The sequence below is a fragment of the Bos mutus genome, chromosome 2 (genome assembly GCF_027580195.1).
Source record: "Bos mutus isolate GX-2022 chromosome 2, NWIPB_WYAK_1.1, whole genome shotgun sequence".
Lineage (NCBI taxonomy): Eukaryota > Metazoa > Chordata > Mammalia > Artiodactyla > Bovidae > Bos > Bos mutus.
In genome coordinates, this window is record NC_091618.1 from 64,084,551 (window position 1) to 64,106,780 (window position 22,230).

General features: G+C 40.0%; 1 protein-coding gene, 1 non-coding gene and 1 pseudogene across 5 annotated transcripts in view; 1 reads left to right on the plus strand and 2 right to left on the minus strand.

The window, feature by feature from the left end:
• The window catches only part of EPB41L5 (erythrocyte membrane protein band 4.1 like 5), a 167,408-nt gene extending 145,356 nt beyond the window's left edge, over positions 1 to 22,052 (minus strand). For all 4 annotated transcript variants that reach the window (XM_070389247.1, XM_070389240.1, XM_070389237.1 and 1 more), the window contains exons 1-2: positions 21,899 to 22,052; positions 16,056 to 16,242 (exon numbers count right to left, since the gene is read on the minus strand). In XM_070389247.1, the coding sequence (XP_070245348.1) occupies positions 16,056 to 16,235 (180 nt within the window). In that variant the 5' untranslated portion in view covers positions 16,236 to 16,242; positions 21,899 to 22,052. The remainder of the gene's footprint in view (positions 1 to 16,055; positions 16,243 to 21,898) is intronic.
• Positions 6,398 to 8,228, minus strand: LOC102267405 (kidney mitochondrial carrier protein 1 pseudogene; annotated as a pseudogene).
• On the plus strand, positions 11,586 to 11,658 carry TRNAG-CCC (transfer RNA glycine (anticodon CCC)). The gene has a single exon. It is a non-coding gene; the product is annotated as a tRNA-Gly (tRNA).
• Positions 22,053 to 22,230: the final 178 nt, after the last annotated feature.

Here is a 22,230-nt window from a genome sequence, read left to right on the forward strand (position 1 = left end):
TTGGAATTTTAATAGGGATTGCACTGAATCTACAGATCACTTTGGACAGCACTGTCCTCTTAATAACATTAAATCTTTCAATCCACAGACATGGGCTATCTTTCCATGTATTTAGATATTCTTTTCATTTCTCTTAGTAATGTTTTGAACTTGTCAGTGTACATGTTTTTTGCCTCCTTGGTCAAATTTATTCCTAAGTATTTTCTTCTCCTTGGTGCTACAGTAAAGGTATTATTGTCTTAATTTTATTTTTGAATTGCTCATTACTAGTGTATAGAAGGGCACTTGACTTTTGTTGCTTGATTTTGTATCCTGCAACATTGTTGAATTCTTTTATTAACTCTAATGGTTTTACTGTGGAATCTTTAAGGTTTTCCACTTGTAAGATCATGTCATCTTGAACAGAGGTAATTTTACTTCTTCCCTTAGAATTCAGATGCCTATCATTTCTTTTTTCTGCCTAGCCTAGCTGCTTTGGCTAGAACTTCCAATATTATGCTGAATTAAAGTGCTAAAAGCAGGTAACCTTGTTCTAGTCTTAGGGAAAAAGAAACTTCTTTTATCTTCCATTTCTTAACTTCTCTCTTAAGCTTCTTATTTTGCTTATATTCCTTCCTCTTATGAGAAGAGTTTCTAAATATGATCTTCCAATTCACTAATTTGTCCTTTATCTTACATTTGTCTCCTTATTTTGGCCATAGTCATCAGGATTAATAAACTTCTCTGGATTATGTATAATAAGAGAACGGGCTCAACCCTAGTCTGTCAGCTCCATTTAGCTATGAGAAATTAGTAGAGGTGTAGATGAGTTCTAGAGGAAAGTTCCAAGAATCAGAAAACCAGAGTCAATCACTTTCCATTCAACATAAAACTTTTCAGATCAGTGATTCACACCCATTCCAAAGGAAAAGGTAATATAACACTGAAAAGGATATATTTTCATTACAATATATCACTCCCTAAGAGTTTGATGGAAGAGGGATAGGGAATTTAGGTTAAGAAATTTTAGAGGTGAAGACTTAACAGAGTTAGAGAACTTTGGGGAGTGCTATCTTGGAAGGAAAGTTATGACCAACCTAGATAGCATATTCAAAAGCAGAGACATTACTTTGCCAACAAAGGTCCGTCTAGTCAAGGCTATGGTTTTTCCTGTGGTCATGTATGGATTTGAGAGTTGGACTGGGAAGAAGGCTGAGCACTGAAGAATTGATGCTTTTGAACTGCGGCGTTGGAGAAGACTTGAGAGTCCCTTGGACTGCAAGGAGATCCAACCAGTCCATTCTGAAGGAGATCAGCCCTGGGATTTCTTTGGAAGGAATGATGCTAAAGCTGAAACTCCAGTACTTTGGCCACCTCATGCAAAGAGTTGACTCATTGGAAAAGACTCTTGATGCTGGGCGGGATTGGGGGCAGGAGGAGAAGGGGACGACAAAGGATGAGATGGCTGGATGGCATCACTGACTCGACTGAGTCTGAGTGAACTCCGGGAGTTGGTAATGGACAGGGAGGCCTGGCGTGCTGCGATTCATGGGGTCGCAAAGAGTCGGACACGACTGAGCGACTGATCTGATCTGATCTAATCATGATTTATTCTTGAGGACACAGTCAGGAGGCAGATGTAACATTAAGATAACAATGGAGGTGAAGATTAAGACATGAATTCAAATATTTGAACATATTTGTTCTACTAACATGGTGGAAAGGAGAAATATGGACAAAGGAAGGGAAGCGATAACTGTTACTGGAAATGACAAAGAAAGCTTTTGATTTTAAATCATACTTACAATCACTATGTCCTGGAGCAGTGCTAACAAACTTAAATAGAATATACCAATTATGAAAAAAAAAATTTGCAAATGGCAATGATCCTAAAAGGAATACAAAGTATTTCTAAGTTAAATCAGGAAGTCACAGAAACATCCCACTGCATTTACTTATCTGGTACCAAACTTACATACTTTCTTTATCTTCATTTTAAGATGCATTTCTAGAACCAATTTCATATTCCATCAACGTTCTTTATTTGCTTCAAAGACCAAAGGGAAGCCAGGCTCCCTTATTTGGCTCTCTTCGTATTCTGCCAAAGCATCACCTGCCAGCCTCATGAAACACAGGGGTTGTGTTTTGAGAAAAGAGAGAATGAGCTTCTGCCAGCTGGGTGGCTGCCTTCTCAGAATAAAAATCAAGGGTATGTATTAACTCCTTAACAAAGGCTAATTATGGGCCAACCAATAGTCAACACAAAGCATTTGTAGCTTCCTGACATTAATAACACTTAATCTAACAGAAATCCATCATCTCAAAATGAAAACCTCCCAAACATCTTAATCTGAAATTCAGGGATAGCATGAATATTTTTAAAACTTTCATCTGCAGTCTAGTCAGCATGAAAAAGAACTATACTGTTGGGACTTCCCTGGTGGTCCACTGGTTAAGAATATACTCTGCAAATCAGGGGACAAGGACTCAATTGCTACTACTGGAACTAAGATACCACATGCCACAGATCATAAGTCCATGCGCCACAACTACCGAGCCCGCTTGCCACAACGAGACAGTCTGTGCGCCACAACAAAAGATTCCACACGCCACAACTAAGACCCAAGGCAGCCAAATAAATAACTTTTTAAAAAAAGAACCATAATGTTTCATGAAAGTTAAGTCTCAGACAAGAAGTAAATAAGCTAACTGCAGTATGCTGATCTCAGATTTCTGATTCTCAGTTCAGTTCAGTCACTCAGTCGTGTCCCAACTCTTTGCGACCCCATGACTGCAGCACGCCAGACTTCCCTGTCCCTCACCAACGCCCGGAGCATACTCAAACTCATGTCCATCGAGTCAGTGATGCCATCCAATCATCTCATCCTATGTCATCCCCTTCTCCTCCAGCTTTCAATCTTTCCCAGGATCAGGGTCTTTTCAAATGAGTCAGCTCTTTGCTTCAGGTGGCCAATGGACTGGAGTTTCAGCTTCAGCATCAGTCCTTCCAATGAAAATTCAGGACTGATTTCCTTTAGGATTGACTGGTTGGATCTCCTTCCAGTCCAAGGGACTCTGAAGAGTCTTCTCCAACACCATAGTTCAAAAACATCAATTCTTCGGCGCTCAGCTTTCTTTACAGTCCAACTCTCACATCCATACACAACTACTGGAAAAACCATAGCCTGACTAAACGGACCTTTGCTGGCAAAGTAAAGGCTCTGCTTTTTAATATGCTGTCTAGGTTGGTCATAGTTTTTCTTCCAAGGAGCATGTGTCTTTTAATTTCATGGTTGCAGTCACCATCTGTAGTGATTTTGGAGCCCCCCAAAAATAAACTCTGTCACTGTTTCCATTGTTTGTGCAACTATTTGCCATGAAATGATGGGACCGGATGCTATGATCTTAGTTTTCTGAATGTTGAGTTTTAAGACAACTTTTTCATCAAGAAGTGTTCTCTTGGCAAAACGCTGTTAGCCTTTGCTCTGCATCGTTTTGTATTCCAAGGTCAAATTTGCCTGTTACTCTAGGTATCTCTTGACTTCCTACTTTTGCATTCCAGTCCCCTATAATGAAAAGGACATCTTTTTTGGGTGTCAGTTCTAGAAGTTCTAGTTCTGAGTCTAATCCAGGAAAAAAATGTATCACTGATGAGTTAGAAATGTGATCTTTTAAATATTATTCCAGTTTATTAAATAATGATATGAGGTTTATCCCACATATTGCAATTATGTTTAAATGAAGATCTCGAAATATAAAAGCTTATGAAAAGTTTTATAGTCTTTATATAACATATACTATTTCCAACACATGAACAAATACAGAGAACAGAAACTTTTTTATATCTCAATCAGGCAATACTTAGCATCAATGATTAAACAAATCCACAAGCAAACAAAAAAATCCACTTTCTTCATTTTGATTATAAAAGGTAAAAATCCCTTGGCCACATTTACCCAAGGGAATGGGGGGAGGTGGGGACCTGTAGTCACAGCCCTGGAAACAAGGGGACTGAGCCTCCCAGTTCTTCAAGTTCTTTCTTGGCTTAGAAACTTCAACAACTACATTACTTTTTCAGAAAGCAGCAAAAGAAAAAAAATCAAAACAAGACTGTTCCACAAGATATTTAATAAATCTGAGCTAAAGAAATACTATATTTTTATCTTAAAAATCTGCTTTTACAGTGAGGCTTGGCTTTCTTTTCATTCTGGTGTAAACATGGACAGAGGAACCTGGCGGGCTACAACCCCTGGGGTCACAAAGAGTCAGAACCAACTGACCATACACACACACACACACATACACGAACATGTACATATTTGAACACACTGATATAATGAATATTGCATGGTATCCAATCTTTACATGGTCTTCAAAATTAACTTGCTTCTACTGTCCTAGGGATTATACGTACACTTAAAATGTCTTCTACATTAAAAGAAAAAAAAGTGGCTCATTAAAAAATCTCATAAAATAGTCATCCTTTAAACTCAAAGAATGCAAAAGTGAAAGCCTTTCTATAGAAACCCTTACACCTCAGTGGAACTGTTCTGGTAAGAAGAAAAAAAAATTCCTCTGTAAAGATATGATTCATTACAAGGGATGAGGCCTGAAAGGGCCTCATCACATTTGGAGCTGGTCAGGGAGAACTGGCTGAGAAGGCAATGGCACCCCACTCCAGTACTCTTGCCTGAAAAATCCCATGGACGGAGGAGCCTGGTAGGCTGCAGTCCATGGGGTCACGAAGAGTCGGACACGACTAAGCGGCTTCACTTTCACTTTTCACTTTCATGTATTGGAGAAGGAAATGGCAACCCACTCCAGTGTTCTTGCCTGGAGAATCCCAGGGACAGGGGAGCCTGGTGGGCTGCCGTCTATGGGGTTGCACAGAGTCGGACACAACTGAAGCAACTGAGCAGCAGCAGCAGCAGGGAGAACTAGACTTCCACCTGAGTCTTGAAGCAATCAGCACCCACTTGCTCCTCCAACCTCCTTTCGTGCCTTAAATCTTACCACTGGAGCTAAAATTCTGCTTCACAAAAATCTTGTTTTCAGAGTCAGCATTAACAAAGAAGACAAGGTCAAGGTGATTGGGAGGAAAACTGTCCAATCTCCAAGAAAAACCTGTGTGGCTTCCACGTCACTTCAAGGGAGGAAGCAGCCCAGGGACTGGACCAACTGGGAACCTGCATTTACTGCAGAAGTGTCTGTCCTAGAGCCCCAGTGAGTATGTACTTAAGTTACTCTCAAAGAGTAGAACCGAAGGTACCCAAGTAAATATTAAATATTTCCTTTCCTGGGGATGTATTCTTGAAGTGTAAAGATCGTGGGGTGCTCAAAGTCACTATTTTGAAAAGAGTAAGATGAACACGGCAAAGAATGATATCCTATTTTCAGAAAAAGAAGGAAGATACTACATACCTCTTCTCAAACTCTAGGTACACGAAAAATTGCTTTTCAAATTTCAAGCAATCATTTTCCATCCAAACCGATTAGGAAGTCCAAGACAAGGAATACTTTAATAAACAGGACGAGAACTAAAGTGAAACCTGGGAAATCTGGAAAAACCAACTCTTAGATTCACTTGCAACCTTTTGCTAAGGAAAACATAATAAAACCTTAACCACTTTCTTTCACATGGCTTTTACCAAAGAACTCATTCAGAAGAAACTCATGATAAAATAATTCTCTTCAATACACCAGACCATTTATTTTTGGATTATGGCTTTATGAAAGCATGATGTAAACACACTTATCCTACAAGTCAAGTAGTAGCAACTACTATTTTCTTCACTTGATTCTCAACATCAGTAGAGGTTATCATCCTCATCTTACAGACTGGGAAACAGAAACTTGCTAAAATCTAAAATTAGGAAAAAAAATAAAAATAAAATTAGGAACATTATCTAAGGACCCAACTTGCTTAAAAACATCTCCCACCAACACAGACTTTGCCACCTTCCAAGCTAACATATTATACCATCCTGAGTTTAGAAATCAATACTTCGCAACAATTCCTCACAAACCTCAAGGGGTAATAAAGGTTTAAAAATCACTTACCATAAGTGAAAGACCCTGCCAAAATAAGAAATTGCAAAGCATTGCAATGTTTCAGGGATCTACATCCTGCATTGTTTATACCTGAGGTATACCAGGTCTCTATGTGTGAACTTCTTCAGCAGACACAAAGCCAAAGCCCCCCGGAAGTTCAGAACAATGACACTTTCTCAGAGGCTCTACTCCATGGTTCGGATGAGCTTTTTTAGAACATCTGGGAGTCTCGGCTACAATCTGAGACGCATCAGGAGTTACTCCCTCCAAAGGAAATGATCCATAGTTCTTGACCTTCATCCAAGTTTTCTTTAGCAAGAAACGTGCATTTCATGTTATATTTGATGTGGAAGGGTACTTGGATGGTAAGAACTAGTGTCTGGATGTTACAGTTTATACCATTAAATGTCTGGTGCAGATCACCCAAGGCCAAGCAAGACACAGCAATTCACACTAACACAGCCCTCACTTGTTGCTCACACCTAAGCATCTGTGGCGGGTAAAGCAGTAGGAAAGACTGGAAGCTTTGCTATTTCAGAAGTGAGCATTTTCAGAAGGATGTCTCATGCAGTCTTGTCACAAATTCAATACCTTCAACTGCTTGTACATCACAAAGAAAATAATATTCCAAGGACCAAGTCTCAACCAACTTGACCAAAACCCTTTACACAGAGCCAAAAACCCCTTCATTCTTCCATGTCTATAATAAGCAATGCAGGGTACCTGTGAAACCAGGGCATCTGCCATCGTGAAGGACTCCAATTCATCGTACATGTTCTCACCACATCGACAGGGTTTGAGGCCAGGGCCCCTGCCAATCCAGAGCTGAAGCTTGAGAGGAAATGGGTTACACAATGTCTCCCATCAGGCGCGAGAAAATCAGATGCTTCTCAGTGAGGCTGCAAACCCACAGCTCCATGCAGCCAACATCAGTGGCCCTCTGAGCAATAAGGGACATGCCCTTCCACAGTCCTCTTGTTCCCTCTTGCTGGTAAATGTTAATGAAGTTGCCTATTATTCCCCCTTGAAGGGTGTTGTTTTGTGCTGCCATCTGAATTTTCAATACATTAGCTGGAATGGAAACGGTTGAGGATATGACTCGAGAGAGAATTCCACAGGCCACATTATAAGAAGGGTTTCATCTTCTGGGCACTTGACAAATAGCCACTTCAAGCACATCAAGATAGGTGCCTATCTTGATGGCGCCACAGGAAGCCTGGTGTACCACTGAAGGGTACTCCTCAAATACAGTGCTTTCAGGCCTTCCTCTCTGCCTATCCTCACTAACACATTCAACACTGCTCAATACTTGATTTCTTTAAAGTTTGCATCATTCTTCTGGTCTTGAATCTGGAGCCGTGTCTTGGTTAAATCAACTGGAAACTTACTGAACTCAGCTAGAGTGGTCAGGCCTCTGTACACGAAGGGCTTCCAGTTCAGGGCCAACAAGCTCACCGCTGTCCCTTCTCCTTTGGTTCACAGAAGCATAGCCTCCAACAGGATTTTTCTAGGCAGGGGAAGCCCTGCACCTTCTCCTGCCCAGGCTTAGCAGCAGTTGGACAGAAAATGTGATCTTGATAATATCCTGGGTAGGTGAACACCTGACTCAATCATAATTTTTAAAACTATCAATCTGTTACTATCAACCCTGGAAACAGTTCCTAAAACAATTGGATCTATCCCATTGTGTCTCTTTTTAACATAGTGTCTTTAAAAAAATTTTTTTATTGAAGTATAGTTGATGTACAATATTATATAAGTTACAAAAGTACAAAACAGTGATTCACAATCTTTAAAGGTTATATTTAACACTTATCGTAAACTATTGACTGTATGCCCTGTGCTATACAATACATCCTGATTCATTTTATACAGAGTAATGTGTACCTCATAGTTCCCTCCCCAAGCCTGCACCACTCATCTTTCCTCTCCCCACTGGTAACCACCAGTTTGTTCTATACATCTGTGAGTCTGCTTCTTTTTTGTTGTATTCACCAGTTTGTTTTATTTTTTAGATTCCACATATAAGTGATATCATACAGTATTTGATTTTCTCTGTCTGACTTACTTAGCATAATATACTCCAAGTCTATTTGCGTCGTTGCAAACGGCAAAATTTTATCCTTCTTATGGCTGAGTAATACTCCATTGTATATATGTACCACATCTTCTTTATACATTCCTCTGTCAATGGACATTTAGGTTGCATCCATGTCCTGCCTATTACTGTAAGTATTGCTGCCATCAACACTACGATGCATGTATCTTTTTGAATTAGTGTTTTTGTTTCTTTCTCATTCCTTACTTTCTTAAAGATTTTTCACTTCATGATGCACTTACTAGTTTACAGAAAATAACATTTTTGACATAGTATATCATTCAATTCTATTTAACAATTACTGAACAGACATCTATTACGTACTAACCGCTAGAGATATATAGCTGAATATGTTTGTATTTCTCATCCTCAAGCAATCACAAGGTTCTTAGTAAGAATAAAATCATTCACAACTAGTTTAAACACAATAAATATGAGTGTTATCCTTGCAGTATAAACAAAATGCCAAGGAAATGCAGGTGAATTGAATCTGCCTAAAAGTAGTAAAGGGTTAACACAACTCTGTCATCTTAGGCAGAAACAAAATGAAGAAAGATACGGAATCTTGACAGTCTATGGTGAGGCTGAGAACAGAGACACTCAAGACAGGCAAGAGTCAGAAGATCAAGAGGCAGAAACTGCCAATGTAATTCTTCCTAAAACTGCAAAACAGAACATCACTCTCATCTTTAAAACCCTTTCATTATTCCTCTTTCTCTACAGATTAAGGTGCAAATTCTAGGGCATACAATAGTTTTTCCTAACTGTTCCCTGAGCTACCCAGGTGGCTCAGTGGTAAACAATCTGCCTGTTAATGCAGGAGACACACGTTTGATCCCTGGATCATGAAGATCCCTCTGGAGACAGAAATCCCATGGACAGAGGAGCCTAGCAGGCTACAGTCCATGGGGTCCAAAAGAGTTGGACAAGATTTAGCAACTAGACAACAACAACAACAACTGTTTCTTGCTTACTCTTACAGCCTTCGCTCCTATCACTTTAGCATTTTACCTGTTTATAATTTCCCCAGTAAGTCTTACCTGAGCCTTAGCAAAATGCAGTTCTTTCTGCTTAGAATGTACTTTAGGTCTCCAATGAACTCTGATTTCAAGAATCAGTACATCTGTGTTACTGTTCAAAAGCCAGACCCTAAATCCTCCTTCCTGTGCTAGTTAGTATAAACCTGTGCAAAGACACAGGGTTGCAAAGTGGTCTACTATGCCTGGGCAAATAGTAAGAAGGTCCAGTAGTGTCCATAGAGTGTAGAATATGGATGTGAAATACTTGATCCCAGGGTCAACATCCTGTTCATTTTCATATACTCTCTTACCTTGCAGCTACCGAATATGAACCAAGCAGAAAACAAAGAGTGAAAACAAAGATCCACACAGCTCTGGCAAACTACAATTTTTCAGTTAAATCTAGACCAGTGCTCATTGCTTATATCCTTTTCTCCCCTAACAAATTAATCTAGGTCATCACCTCACTCAGACCCAGTGCTCACTTCACATCCTCTTTTTGATGAAGACTAAGAGCATCAAGATAGCATCTTCCCATCAGTCTCCTAGAACACTCCTCCTATTATTTCCACCTGTGTATATAAATCCACATAAACAAACCCAGATCTCCCCGTGCAGCCATACTCTACCTGCTGTGTTCTGTCTTCCTTTTACTGTGTTGTTTTCCTGTCTTCCTTTTACTCCCAAATCTCGTTTTTCACCATTCTCCAACCCCTCATTTTCCCTTCATGCATTTCCTCACACACAAACAATATTTATTTATTAAGCACCCAATAGGTACAAAGGACTATAAAACATCCAAAAAATAAAACAGTCCCCAATAATTCCTTTAAGCCTTCTAAAACATGGCTTCTAAACACATCCCACTGAAGCTCTTTTCCCCACTTCACCCCTTATTTCCAGGACAGCCCGACTACCCTTTCACGATCTTCCACACAAATCAACATTACCCTCTACACCAGAGTTCGAATTATATTTTGCTCGTTTCTAATCTTCATTCTCCTCCTCCCATATACACATACAACACATTTCTTCCACTGCAAACTCACAGCCACAATTAGTCTGCAGCCCCATTATCTTATGTCTTTATTACTGTACAGGGGCTTCTCTGGTGGCTTAGACAGTAAAGAATCTGCCTGCAATGCAGGAGACCCGGGTTCAATCCCTGGGTCTGGAAGATCCCCTGGAGAAGGGAATGGCTATCCACTCCAGTATTCTTGCCTGGAGAATTCCATGGACAGAGGAGTCAGGCAGGCTATAGGCTATGGGGTTGCAAAGAGTCAGACACGACTGAGTGACTAACACTTTAGTCTCTTGCTTCTCTTCCCTGTAATAAATCAACCATATCACTTCTAAATCAAAGCTATGTATCATCTTTATCATGTTCCTTAACTACTGAAAAACCTTAAGTGGAATAAAACATAAGTATACAAAAAAAAAAATCTATGTGTTCTTTTTCTTAAACAGCTTTGAGATATAAATCACATACCAGATCATTTATGACAAAACTGTATATTGTCAACTCGCTTATTTGACTTACATGCAGAGTGCATCATGCAAAATGCTGTGGTGGATGAATCACAAGCTGGAAGCAAGATTGCCAGGAGAAATATCAACAACCTCAGATATGCAGATGATACCATCCTAATGGCATAAAGTGAATATGAACTAAAGAGCCTCTTGATGAATGTGAAAGAGGAAGAGTGAAAAAGCTGGCTTAAAACTCAACATCCAAAAAACTAAGATCATGGCATCTGGTTCCATCACTTCATGGCAAACAGGAGAGGAAAAAGTGGAAGCAGTGAGACTTATTTTCTTGGGCTCCAAAATCACTGAGGATGGTGACCACAGCCATGAAATTCAAAGACTCTTGCTCCTTAGAAGACAAGCTATGATAAACCTAGACAGTGTATTAAAAAGCAGAGATATTACTTTGCTGACAAAGGTCCGTATAGTCAAAGCTATGGATTTTTCTAAGTAGGCATGTACGGATGTAAGAGCTGGACCATAAAAAAGGCTGCGTGCTGCAGAATTGATGCTTTCAAACTATGGTGCTGGAGAAGATTCTTCAGAGTCCCTTGGACAGCAAGGTGATCAAACCAGTCAATCCTAAAGGAAATCAACCCTGAATATATTCATTGGAAGGACTGATGCTGAAACTGAAGTTCCAATACTTTGGCCACCTAATGTGAAGAGCCAACTCACTGGAAAAGATTCTGATGCTGATAAAGACTGAGGGAAGGCGGAGAAGGGGGCAAGAGAAGATGAGATGTGTGGATGGCATCACTGACTCAATGGAATGAGTTTGAGCAAACTCTGGGAGATAGGGAAGGACAGGGAAGCCTGGAATGCTGCAATCCATGGGGTCACAAAAAGTCAGACACGACTTAGCAACTGAACAACATCATTTACCCATTAAAACTATACAATTCAGGACTTCCCTGGTGGTCCAGTGGCTAAGACGCTGTGCTCCCAATGCAGGAGGCCCAGGTTCAATACCTGGTCAGGGAACTAGATCCCATACGCTGTATTAAGACCTGGCATAGCCTAACAAATATTTTTTTAAGTATACAATTCAAAGACACAGTCAAACTAATTTTAGAAAATCTTCATCACCTCAAAAAGAAACCTCATAACCTTCAGCTATGGGCCTAACTACCCTTTTCACCATTCTCTCACCCTTCTACCCCAGGAAACCTCTAATGTAATTTTTCCCCCTTTTGGATTTCTCTATTCTGGACTTTTACACGAATGGAATCACATAGTGTGTGATCTTTTGTCACTGGCTTCTTTCACCCAGCATAGTGATTTCAAAGTTCACCTATGTAGCACGTACCATGTAGAAGCTATCAGTCCTATTTCCTTTGTGGTCCAGCAGTATTCTATTTACAGATGTAACATATTTTGTTAGTCCACTGGTCTGCTGACAGGTAGCTGGTTGTCTCTACCTTTTGGTTATCCAGAATAATGCTGCTATGGATATCTGTGTACAAGTTTTTATGTAAACATGTTTTCAAGTCTCTTGGGCATATGCCTAGAAATGAAATTGCTGAATCACATGGTAACTACGTTAGTCATTTGAGAAACTGCCAGAGTGTTTTTCAGAGCAGCTGGACCACGTTAACATTCCTATTGAAACATATAAGAGGGTTCAGATTTCTCTACTTCCCCAACACTTGGTATTATCTGACATTTTTATTCTAGCGTTCCTAGTTGGTATGAAATAGTATGGTTTTTATTTGCATTTCTCTGACAACTAATGTCGAGCATTTCATGTGCTTGTTGTTCATTTGCATATATTCTATTTGGAGGAAGGTCTACTCAGATCCTTTGGCCATTTTTAAATTGGGTTGTCTTTTTTATTATTGAGTTCTAACAACTCTCCACATATTCCAGCTACTTATTAGATATATAATTTTCAAATACTTCCTCTCATTATCTAACAGTCTTTTCACTCTCTTGATGGTGTCCTTTAAGGCACTAAGGTTATAATTCTGATAAAGTTCAATTTATTTACTCTTATTGTTCATGTTTTTGGTGTCATTATCCAAGAAACTAGTATGAAATCCAAGGTCATGAAGATTTATTCCTATATTTCCCCCTAAGACTTTTATAGTCTTGTGTTTAGGACTTTGACCCATTCTGAGTTAATTTTTGTATATGTAGGAGTTAAGGGTCCATCTTCATTCTTTTGTGTGTGTTACTCAAAAGTAACACACACTTTTGTGTGTGTTACTTCATTCTTTTGTGTGTGTTACACATACTTTTGTGTGTGTTACTTATACAAAAGGCTGTTGAAAAGACTTTCCTTTTTCCCTGCACTGAATGGCTCTGGTAGCCTATCAAAATTCAACTGACCATAGATGTGTGGGTTTATATCTGGATTGTCTATTGTGTTCCATTGCTCCTTGCACCAGCAAACCACACCATCTAGATTACTACTGCTTTATAGTAAATCTTGAAATTGGGACATATCAGTCTTACTACTTTGTTCTTTTTCAATATTGTTTTGGCTATTCCGGTCCCGTGCAATTGCACATGAATTTTAAAATCAGCTTGTCTATCTCCACAAATAAATCAGCTGATATTCCTTTGGAGATTATATTGAATCTGTAAAGTTTTGGGGGTACTGCCATCTTAATAATGTTAAGTCTTAGTTAACATTAGTGAACAATTAGTGAACACGGGGTGTTTTTCATTTATTTTAAGATATAATGGTCTATATAATTTAAAGACTTCAGCATCTGTACCAGTAGATATATAAAAATTATTATGTAATGGTTAATCAAATATTTCCTATTAATTTAAAACTCAGGAAAAGCAGAGTTTTACAAGACAAGCTGTTTACTAACCAATTCTAAGCTCATAAATCAAAGGACATACTGTGGCATTTTCAAAGAGAAAGTTTAAAAGTCAGGGATAATTAGGAATTTCTACCTGATGCCTTCATCATTTACTAAAAGGCATTAATTCCTTCAAAAAGAAAAGTAGAAGCTATTTAAATCCCTCCTCCAATTCTGAGAGGAAAGGAGAACTGAAGAAAGAAAATGACCATTACTACCAGTATATATTAATTTGAAGAGTATAGATCACTGACTCAATGGACATGGGTTTGGGTGGACTCTGGGAGTTGGTGATGGAAAGGGAGGCCTGGCATGCTGCGGTTCATGGGATCGCAAAGAGTTGGACATGACTGAGCGACTGAATTGAATTGAAAATTGAATAGACCTAGATTTCTGTACTTAATTACAGGTAATCCCTCATAGATTGCCTGGGCAATTATCTGAGTTCCGTGCTGATAGATCACGATCAATACTGATGCTAACCCCAATGGGAAATAAGCATGTGCTTCATTCAATTTCCAAAATTAATGGTTGAAAAGCTAAATTAAGAAAAAGATAAAGACTCTTCTTCCCAGAAATCACTATTCCTCTAGCCTTTTTCTTCAGGAAAGCAGTTTAGCTGCGGCAAGGGGGAGGGAGAATATGTCCACTTTATATCCACACAAGCATCTAGAGTTTACTAACTCTAGGGTTTCACCTGCACTGCAGAGCTGAAAAGGCAACTATTCTACTTCCACAAAGAGTCAAATCTAAAACTCTTGGCTCTTTCACTACAATTGTCTGCATGAGAGAGGCTGGCTAACATTTTGGGCCTTAATCAAGCATCACAGGCCCTTACTGAGCACGCCAAGCAAAGGAAACCATTCCATACCAGTCACTAGCCGCTTATTCCACCACTTTAAAACCTAGTGCTGTTTTCTCCTCCACAATACTCTGCCTTTTTAAAAAACTCCTTTCCAAATTCTACTTTCCTAGTATCTTTTTCTCCATCAGCAAACTTGAGACTTACTTCAAACATTGGGTAATAGACTTCTTTCCACTCTCTTATATAGTAATCTCAAGTTTTATGCCACATACCTAAGAATATTTTAACAGACTAGGATATAAAATTCTTAGGATACTTGTCAAATAAATGAATATGCAAACTATCCTCACAAAGTATCACATATTGAAATACTGGACAATACTGCCAATGCAGGGGACATAAAAGACGTGGGTTCAATCTCTGGGTCGGGAAGATCCCCTGGAGTAGGAAATGGCAACCCACTCCAGTATTCTTGCCTGGAAAACTCCAGACAAGTGAAGCCTGGTGGGCTACAGTTCATGGGGCTGCAAAGTCAGGAGATGACTGAGTGACTGAGCCATGTATAAATATAATAAATACTCATAAACATGACTTTAAAACATTTCAAGATATCCTGTGTCTTAAGAGTAATTTTATCGTATGTCATTATTTTTAAAACGTAAAAGATATATACTAGTACATTCTAAATTATTCAATTAATCAGAATATTCATTAAAACAAGTCATCCAATTCCTTAACCTCTCACTCCGTGAGTTGAAGGTCTTCCAGAACTTATTGGACTATATATTATAGCAGCACCCAAGCCATCACCTCGTACAAAGGGTTTTTTAAAAATTGCATTCTGGGTGAAGGAGTGTGTACTAAAAAGAATCTATGGGGAGGGAAGATACTAGAACATTCAATGACACCTCAAATCACACATTTTACAGCTTAATTATGTAAACTTTTTTATACAGGACAAAGGCATGAGAAAAAGATTTGGTATTAGCAAACAGCTCAGAAAGAAACTCTACTTCTCCCCAAACCATACAGCTACCTCTCCTCCTTCAGAAAAAGACCTGCTAGGAATAAGTGAAGTCCTTTCAAATACACTGGATTGTTTCACACTGAGTTATGATTACTCATAACTGCAAAAAAAAAAAAAAAAAAAATCTGAATATAATTACAACATCCAATCTTGAAATAAAGATTACTGTGTATGGAAAAAACATCCTGCAAACTACTTTAGGAAGAAAGAGATGGGCCGTCAGAGCTGAGGGATATCAACAAAGTCCTTTTCCTCACTTCATTCCATTAAAATTTCTACAAGCACACCCAAGGGTGGAGAAAGTACTAAGGAAAGGAAAGGAATGGAAAGTGTTTTGAAAATTACAAAAAAGTTCAGAGAACTATGAGTCTTACGGGATCCCTGTAAGTATCATTATTCTTCCCAGTCTCACTGCTTTAATAAAACTGCTCAACCAGGACTGTGAGAACTCCCCAGAAAGCACACTGCATAACGCCATCCCAAAGAACACACAAACACACACAGAGGACTCAGTCAGCCACTGCCCTGACATCTGAAAGTTCCGGTTAGCTGCCACTAATTCCAGCGAAGCATTTACTATCCCTCCCGGTATCTCAGGCCACCTGATCCAGGCACCTGTGCACCTCGGCGCCTGATCGCACCAGCTGGTATGAACTTGGCCCCCGGGAAGGTACCAGCTCAGAAGAAGCAAGTGACCTCAGGACGAACACACAAGGCAGCCCGCCCTCTGTACCGGCAAGTCCACGCTGACGTCGGTCCCATCCAGAAGGGACACCCGGCAGGTGATCACGGCCCGCGCGTCCCCAGCCGCAGGGATGTGCGTGGCCGCGCGCTGGGCCTCACGGAGCCGGTCCTTCTCGGCCTGTTTGCGCATCGAGCGGCGCCCGAGCGTCCTGCGGAAGAAGCTCAACATCTTGTCACTGCGGAACCAAGAGAAAAAAGGGGTCAGTGTTCTCCTGCAGTCTGCTCTCAGACAGATGGCGTAGTTTAGTAAAGTTCTGTGGCCATTAGAGATATGTTATTAAAAAAAACACCTGGTCAAGTAAATTTGAAAAAAATTAAAACTGGCGACTTTAAAGACCTGAACAAAAAATAGAGCTCACGGCACTGAGCTCACAGCAATTTTAAGCTTTCTGGACTATGTTGTAAGGAGCTAATCTGCCAAGAGAGGGGTAAACATTTATTAAGTTCATCAGGTCTTTCGGGTCAATAAATTATGTGTACAACAGTCATATACCTTTACAAACACTAGGATACGATGCCATACACTAAGGTGCCCTTTGATAGTAACAACAATCCTAAGAAGTTTCATTCCTTCTCTCCCCATTTATAGTACTAACACAAAAATGATCACCTATTTTAGCTAAAATACAAATATAATTCAAATGAAAGTTTTTATCACATATTCTACTATTACTTACAGACTTTAAGCTGCTACATAATATAAAAAGTTCTTTACAATGTCAAATTAATGCTACTTTATCTCCATTAAGAACATTAAAGTTAATCAAAATTAAGAGGTTAAATACAGCACATATAAAATGAAAACATCATAAAAACTACCTTGCTAATCTACAGTTTAACTTCCAAAACTAAGAAGAGTTTGAGAAAAATAAGTACATGTAACTAAGCCAAGAAATAAACAACAGAGAAAACAAGTTGTGCAGAGAGGGAAATAATCACAGTGCACTTTATGACTCAGCTAATAATTATGTCATAATATATTAACATTAATACTGATCTAACCGTAAGTATAAAGTAACGATAACTCAGAGGAGGTGGCTAATACAGGTAAGGGTAAACACAGAGTTAATCCTCATCTTGCCTGGTAGGAATTCAATAGGTAGGTCATGAAACTACGTGAAACTAAAAATCAAGAAGCAGCAATGAGCTTATTATTTAAAATATGAAAGTGGTTGCCTTAAGGAGGAAGAAAAATTCAGGAAAATGCTCTTTTTTGGAAGAAGACTTCGTATCAGATGACTCTTACCACTAGATAAACTTGATAAAAATAAAAGCTAATTTAAAAATAAACAAATGCTATTACATGAAAACATAAGTATCTATAAAGATTACTATACACACATTACAAGTAAGGATGTAAGTGAAAGTCATTCAGTCATGTCCGACTCTGCCTCCCCATGAACCCCATGACATTCTACAGGCCAGAATGCTGGAGTGGGTAGCCGTCCCCTTCTTCAGAGGATCTTTCCAACCCAGGGATCGAACCCAGGTCTCCTGCATTGCAGGTGGATTCTTTACCAGCTGAGCCACCTTCCAGCGTAATTAGGTGAACTGGCAAAGCCACCATACTTGTCATTTGTACATTCATCTGTTTATACCTTAAAGAAATAGCTAAAATTTCGGATAGTGTTTCAGTTTACATCCTCCGCAGGCTTCTTTTCCCGTGGACAATGCTCCCTTTGGACCTTGCTAGCCAGTCTTATTTCAGCTGCCTACAAAAGGCTATACTTGTCACCCTAAGGCTTCTAACCCCCTTATGTCAGAGGATCCCTACCTGTTCCTTTTAACTTAACTCTACCTGTATCTCCCCTGAGCAACATTCTCTGACATCTAAAGAGTTAGTCAGTCCCATAACACTTTCACTGAACCCCGAAAATATTTTTGTCTAACTAATCACATTTTAATTATTCATTTACATGCCTGTCCCCTTTACTATAAGCTCCTGAAGGATACAATTCCTACTTTGAATAGTTAGCCACTTAGTACATTTCATCATCAAATCAACAAATGTTTACTTTGGAGATTGAAGTAAACAATCTCCATTGGTACTCAGAAAAACTCCCTAAAAATATTGTCTTATTTTGATAAGCACACTAAAAGTCACAGAAATTAAACCATTGACCAGGTCCATTATTTAGTAGTGAAGACAGGGGCTCAAACTCTGATTTTCTGACTCCAAATTTTGGTCTTTTATGCAAAACTCACATTGTAGAAATAAAGAAATTATCAAACACCACAGCTAAAAAGATGCTGAGTAAAAATACAATCATAAAACATACATGATGAATTTGTTTTTTAAAACTTAATTCAGCATATTCAAGAAATAAACAGCAAGCGGATTAAAAAAAAGAGAGATACAAAGGAAACTACAGATTCAGAGATAATCACAAAGTGTGGACTTATATTAGATTCTTCTTAAGTTATAAGATGTTGTCAATGAGAGAAGCTAGGTGAAAGATACATGGGAATTCTGTACTACTGTAACTTTGACATAAGTCTAAAATTATCTCAAACTAAAATATTTTTTCAATCATACATTTACTATTATATATATAAAACTTATAAGAAGTCTTGCATAACCAGCTGATATTTTAAACTAAATGCATTTGTAAACATGATAAAAATAAAAGCTGAAATATTAAATTAAAAACATTTTAAAAACAATTCAGTAGCTATCAATTGAGAATTACAACCTCAGTTTACAAGTATGAATACTCCTATGTAATTAGATAATCTTGCAAAACCATGACAGTTGTCATCTGAACTTTCTAAGGACACAAATTATACACATACACATCTGAACACCAAGTGGATTGTTTATGATACTCAAGGAAGTACTGCCAATTTTCTTTTGGATAAAATAGTGGTATTAAAAATACATTTTTTAAGAATAACCTTACTCTTTTAAAAATACATACTGAAACATTTATAGAAGAAATGATATGATTTCTAGGACTCACATCAAAATAATACAAGGAAGGGAGTTAAGTGGGAAGAGATGAGACAAACTGACCAGATTACTGGCCATCAACTGTTGAAGCTGATGGGTACACAGAAACTAATAATATTCTTCTGACTACTTCTGTATATGTTGAATTTTTCCATAATAAAAAAAGCTTTTTTAAGGGAACAAATGCTCAAAATGCACTACAACTTTGTGGTTCCTAGGAAGTAAATGAATTATAAGACCAGTTTTATTTCACCTCATCCTACATCTTAAAAATAAGATTCATTATACAAGTAGAGTTAACTTGCTAAGGAAAAATACAACTTCTTTCTTATTTAATATCTATGTATTTTGAAACTCAATGCCACAAACAAGTTTTTTAATTAAAAAAATATGAAAACACTTATATGAAAACAAATTTCAGATGCGCTAGAGAAGTACTAGGAAAAAACAAACATATTAGGGTGATGGGCTGTTAAATTGTTTTCTGCAAAAAAAATTTTTGAAGGATTAACATGCAGTTTAATAAAGAACTATCGCACATAGTTAAGATAAACAACCCAGAAGAGAGAAAATGGACACGATATGAAGAAACAAGCTCTAAAAGAAGACATGCAATAAAGAAATACTCTTACAAAGACGTGCAACCTCAGCAGTAACCAAGGAAATCCAAATTAAAAATGTAAGACACTGTCTGTCATTTAAAAGACTCTAGATATCCAGTATTGAAAAGGATATGTGAAAAACAATGACGTTCACACACACCCTTTCACACAGCAATTCTATTTCTGGTAGGATATCCTAAAAAGAAATGTCCCATATGCGCTTCAAGCCACAGAAACAAGAATTTTCAGGGCATAATTAAGACAATGTTAAATGCCTCTACCAACACACAAATAGTTAAATAACGGTTCATCCAATGGCATACAACACAGCTGTTTTTATAAAATACAGCTGACACAGACACTTTATATATATACACACACACAAAACAAAGCATTAGGACACACTTAAATGAGGCTATCTCTAGAAAGGGTCGTGTGGAGGTATTTAACTTTACTATAATAAGAATACATTAATATGTTAGAAGTTTATTTTTTTAATTTATTGTTTTTAAAAGCTTTGCCACATTCACTTTTCCCCACCCCGCCCCCACTCCCAGCACCCTTCACCAAGCCACAGCAGTGGATTTAAGCAATCACCAATCAGATTCCTCTTAACAATCTTTAACTGCCTTGCTCCCGGCTCCAGCTCCTCCTCCGCCCCGACCCTTCCGGCGCCCACTCCTCTCAGCTCGCTCCGCTCTAGTAACTCTTCCACTCAGCCCAAGCGTCTTTCAACTGGGGCCCTTTTTTCCGCCTAAGCTGCTCCAGCTTTCTGGAATGCCCCTTCCCCTTCAACTCCCCCCCGCTGCCCAACCCCCCCACCCCCACCCTAACCCCCGCCTCCCACTTCACATGGCCATCTTCAGATTTCTGGCTGAAATATCTTTTCCTCAGAAAATCATTCCCTGCTTTCTAAATCAGGGTCTCCTTTTAGTACCCCTAGCGTGCTCTTTGTAACCCTTAAGATACCAACTTGTATTTTACTGGGTATTTGCCCCACCAAGACGCAAGGAGAGACCTCGTCTGACTCGTTCCCCACGGTGACCCAGTAGGCACTGCAATATGCGTATCAGGCGCTCAATAAGGAGCTTGCCTGAAATGACACAATGGAATTTTTGGATGGTAGGTGTATATATACACACACACACACATATTTTTTAAAATAGTATTGAATCTCTTACGCCTGACTTTTCAGCTATGAACTAGGAAGAGTTTAAGTGGGAAACTGCAAACCGAAGTCATCCATTTACCACCTAAATTAACTTTTTCATACATACCTAAAATTCAAAAGTTTGTCGTGACATGTATACACTCTCCTGCGACTGGTGGACGCAACGTTTGATAAACAATTGCTACCCCCACCCCAAGGAAATACTACTTGCATCAAGTTAAGAACACCCTACTGCTGCTAAGTCGCTTCAGTCGTGTCCGACTCTGTGCGACCCCAGAGACGGCAGCCCACCAGGCTCCTCTGGCCCTGGGATTCTCCAGGCAAGAATACTGGAGTGGGTTGCCATTTCCTTCTCCATAAGAACACCCTGGGTCGTTCTAAAACCCTGTCTCCAGTACTTGCTTTCTGACAAAGCTATAAGCCAACCTACAGCGAACACCATCAGGATATTAACACCCTTCATCCTAGTCATCCCAAAACAGAAAGTATCTGCAAGGGACTAATTCAACAATTAATCACACATATGGTTTCCTAGTGAACTTTACCTAAAGAAGAAAACCTGCAAACTAGCTTATGTACAAACAATCCACTGTGTCAGATTCAGCAACCTATTACAGGACAGAAATGGAATGAAAGGAAACTTTTCCCTAACTCTGAAAAACACACTTGATATTAAAACGTAGCCAAAAGGTGTAAAAGACTCGGCTATTGCTGGTCAGACAGCAGAACCACAAAGGCTGGTACTAATGAAGCCGACCCCAGGAACCACGCATTGGGCCCGGCCGCGGGGCGCAGGGGAAAGCGGGTCCCGGAGCCCCCACACCCCTACCCCGGACACCTGCTGGTCTGCCTCCAGTGCGCGTCAGCCCAGCGCGCTCGCTACCAGTCCTCGGTACGTCCCGGAGCGGCCACGTCCGCCCGCAGGTGGACGCCCGTCCGGCCTCCCTCCCTCCCTCCGCGCCGGCCCCTCGGCCGCCGCCCGCCCGCCCCTCGCGGGACGTGTTCGGCTGCCGACCTCGAAGCGCCGGGCGGCCTGAGGGTCCCCGGCGAGGCCGCAGACCCGGTGCAGGCGAGGAGGGCGTGAGGAGCCAGGCGGGTGGCGCGCTTACCTGGCGGCGACCACTCGAAGCCACTCGAGGGGAGAGGGCCTCGCGAGGAGGCGAGGGGGCGGCTCCGGGGAAACGCTGAGAAATGGCGGCCAGAGGCGAGCCCACCGCACTAATCCCGGCGGACCCCAGCCGCAACCGCCCCTCCCTTAAAGCCCCTAAGCTCCGCCCCAGAGGCGGGGCACGCCATTCTTAAATGGGCAATGACACCGCCCCGGAAATGGCGGGGCGGGGCGATGCTCGGGTTAAAGCGGCGATGCCGACCTGGTTCGAGAGCTGACCGCAGGTTTAAAGGGGCGCTGCCAAAGTCGGGTCCCCTGAGGGTCCGGCTCGCT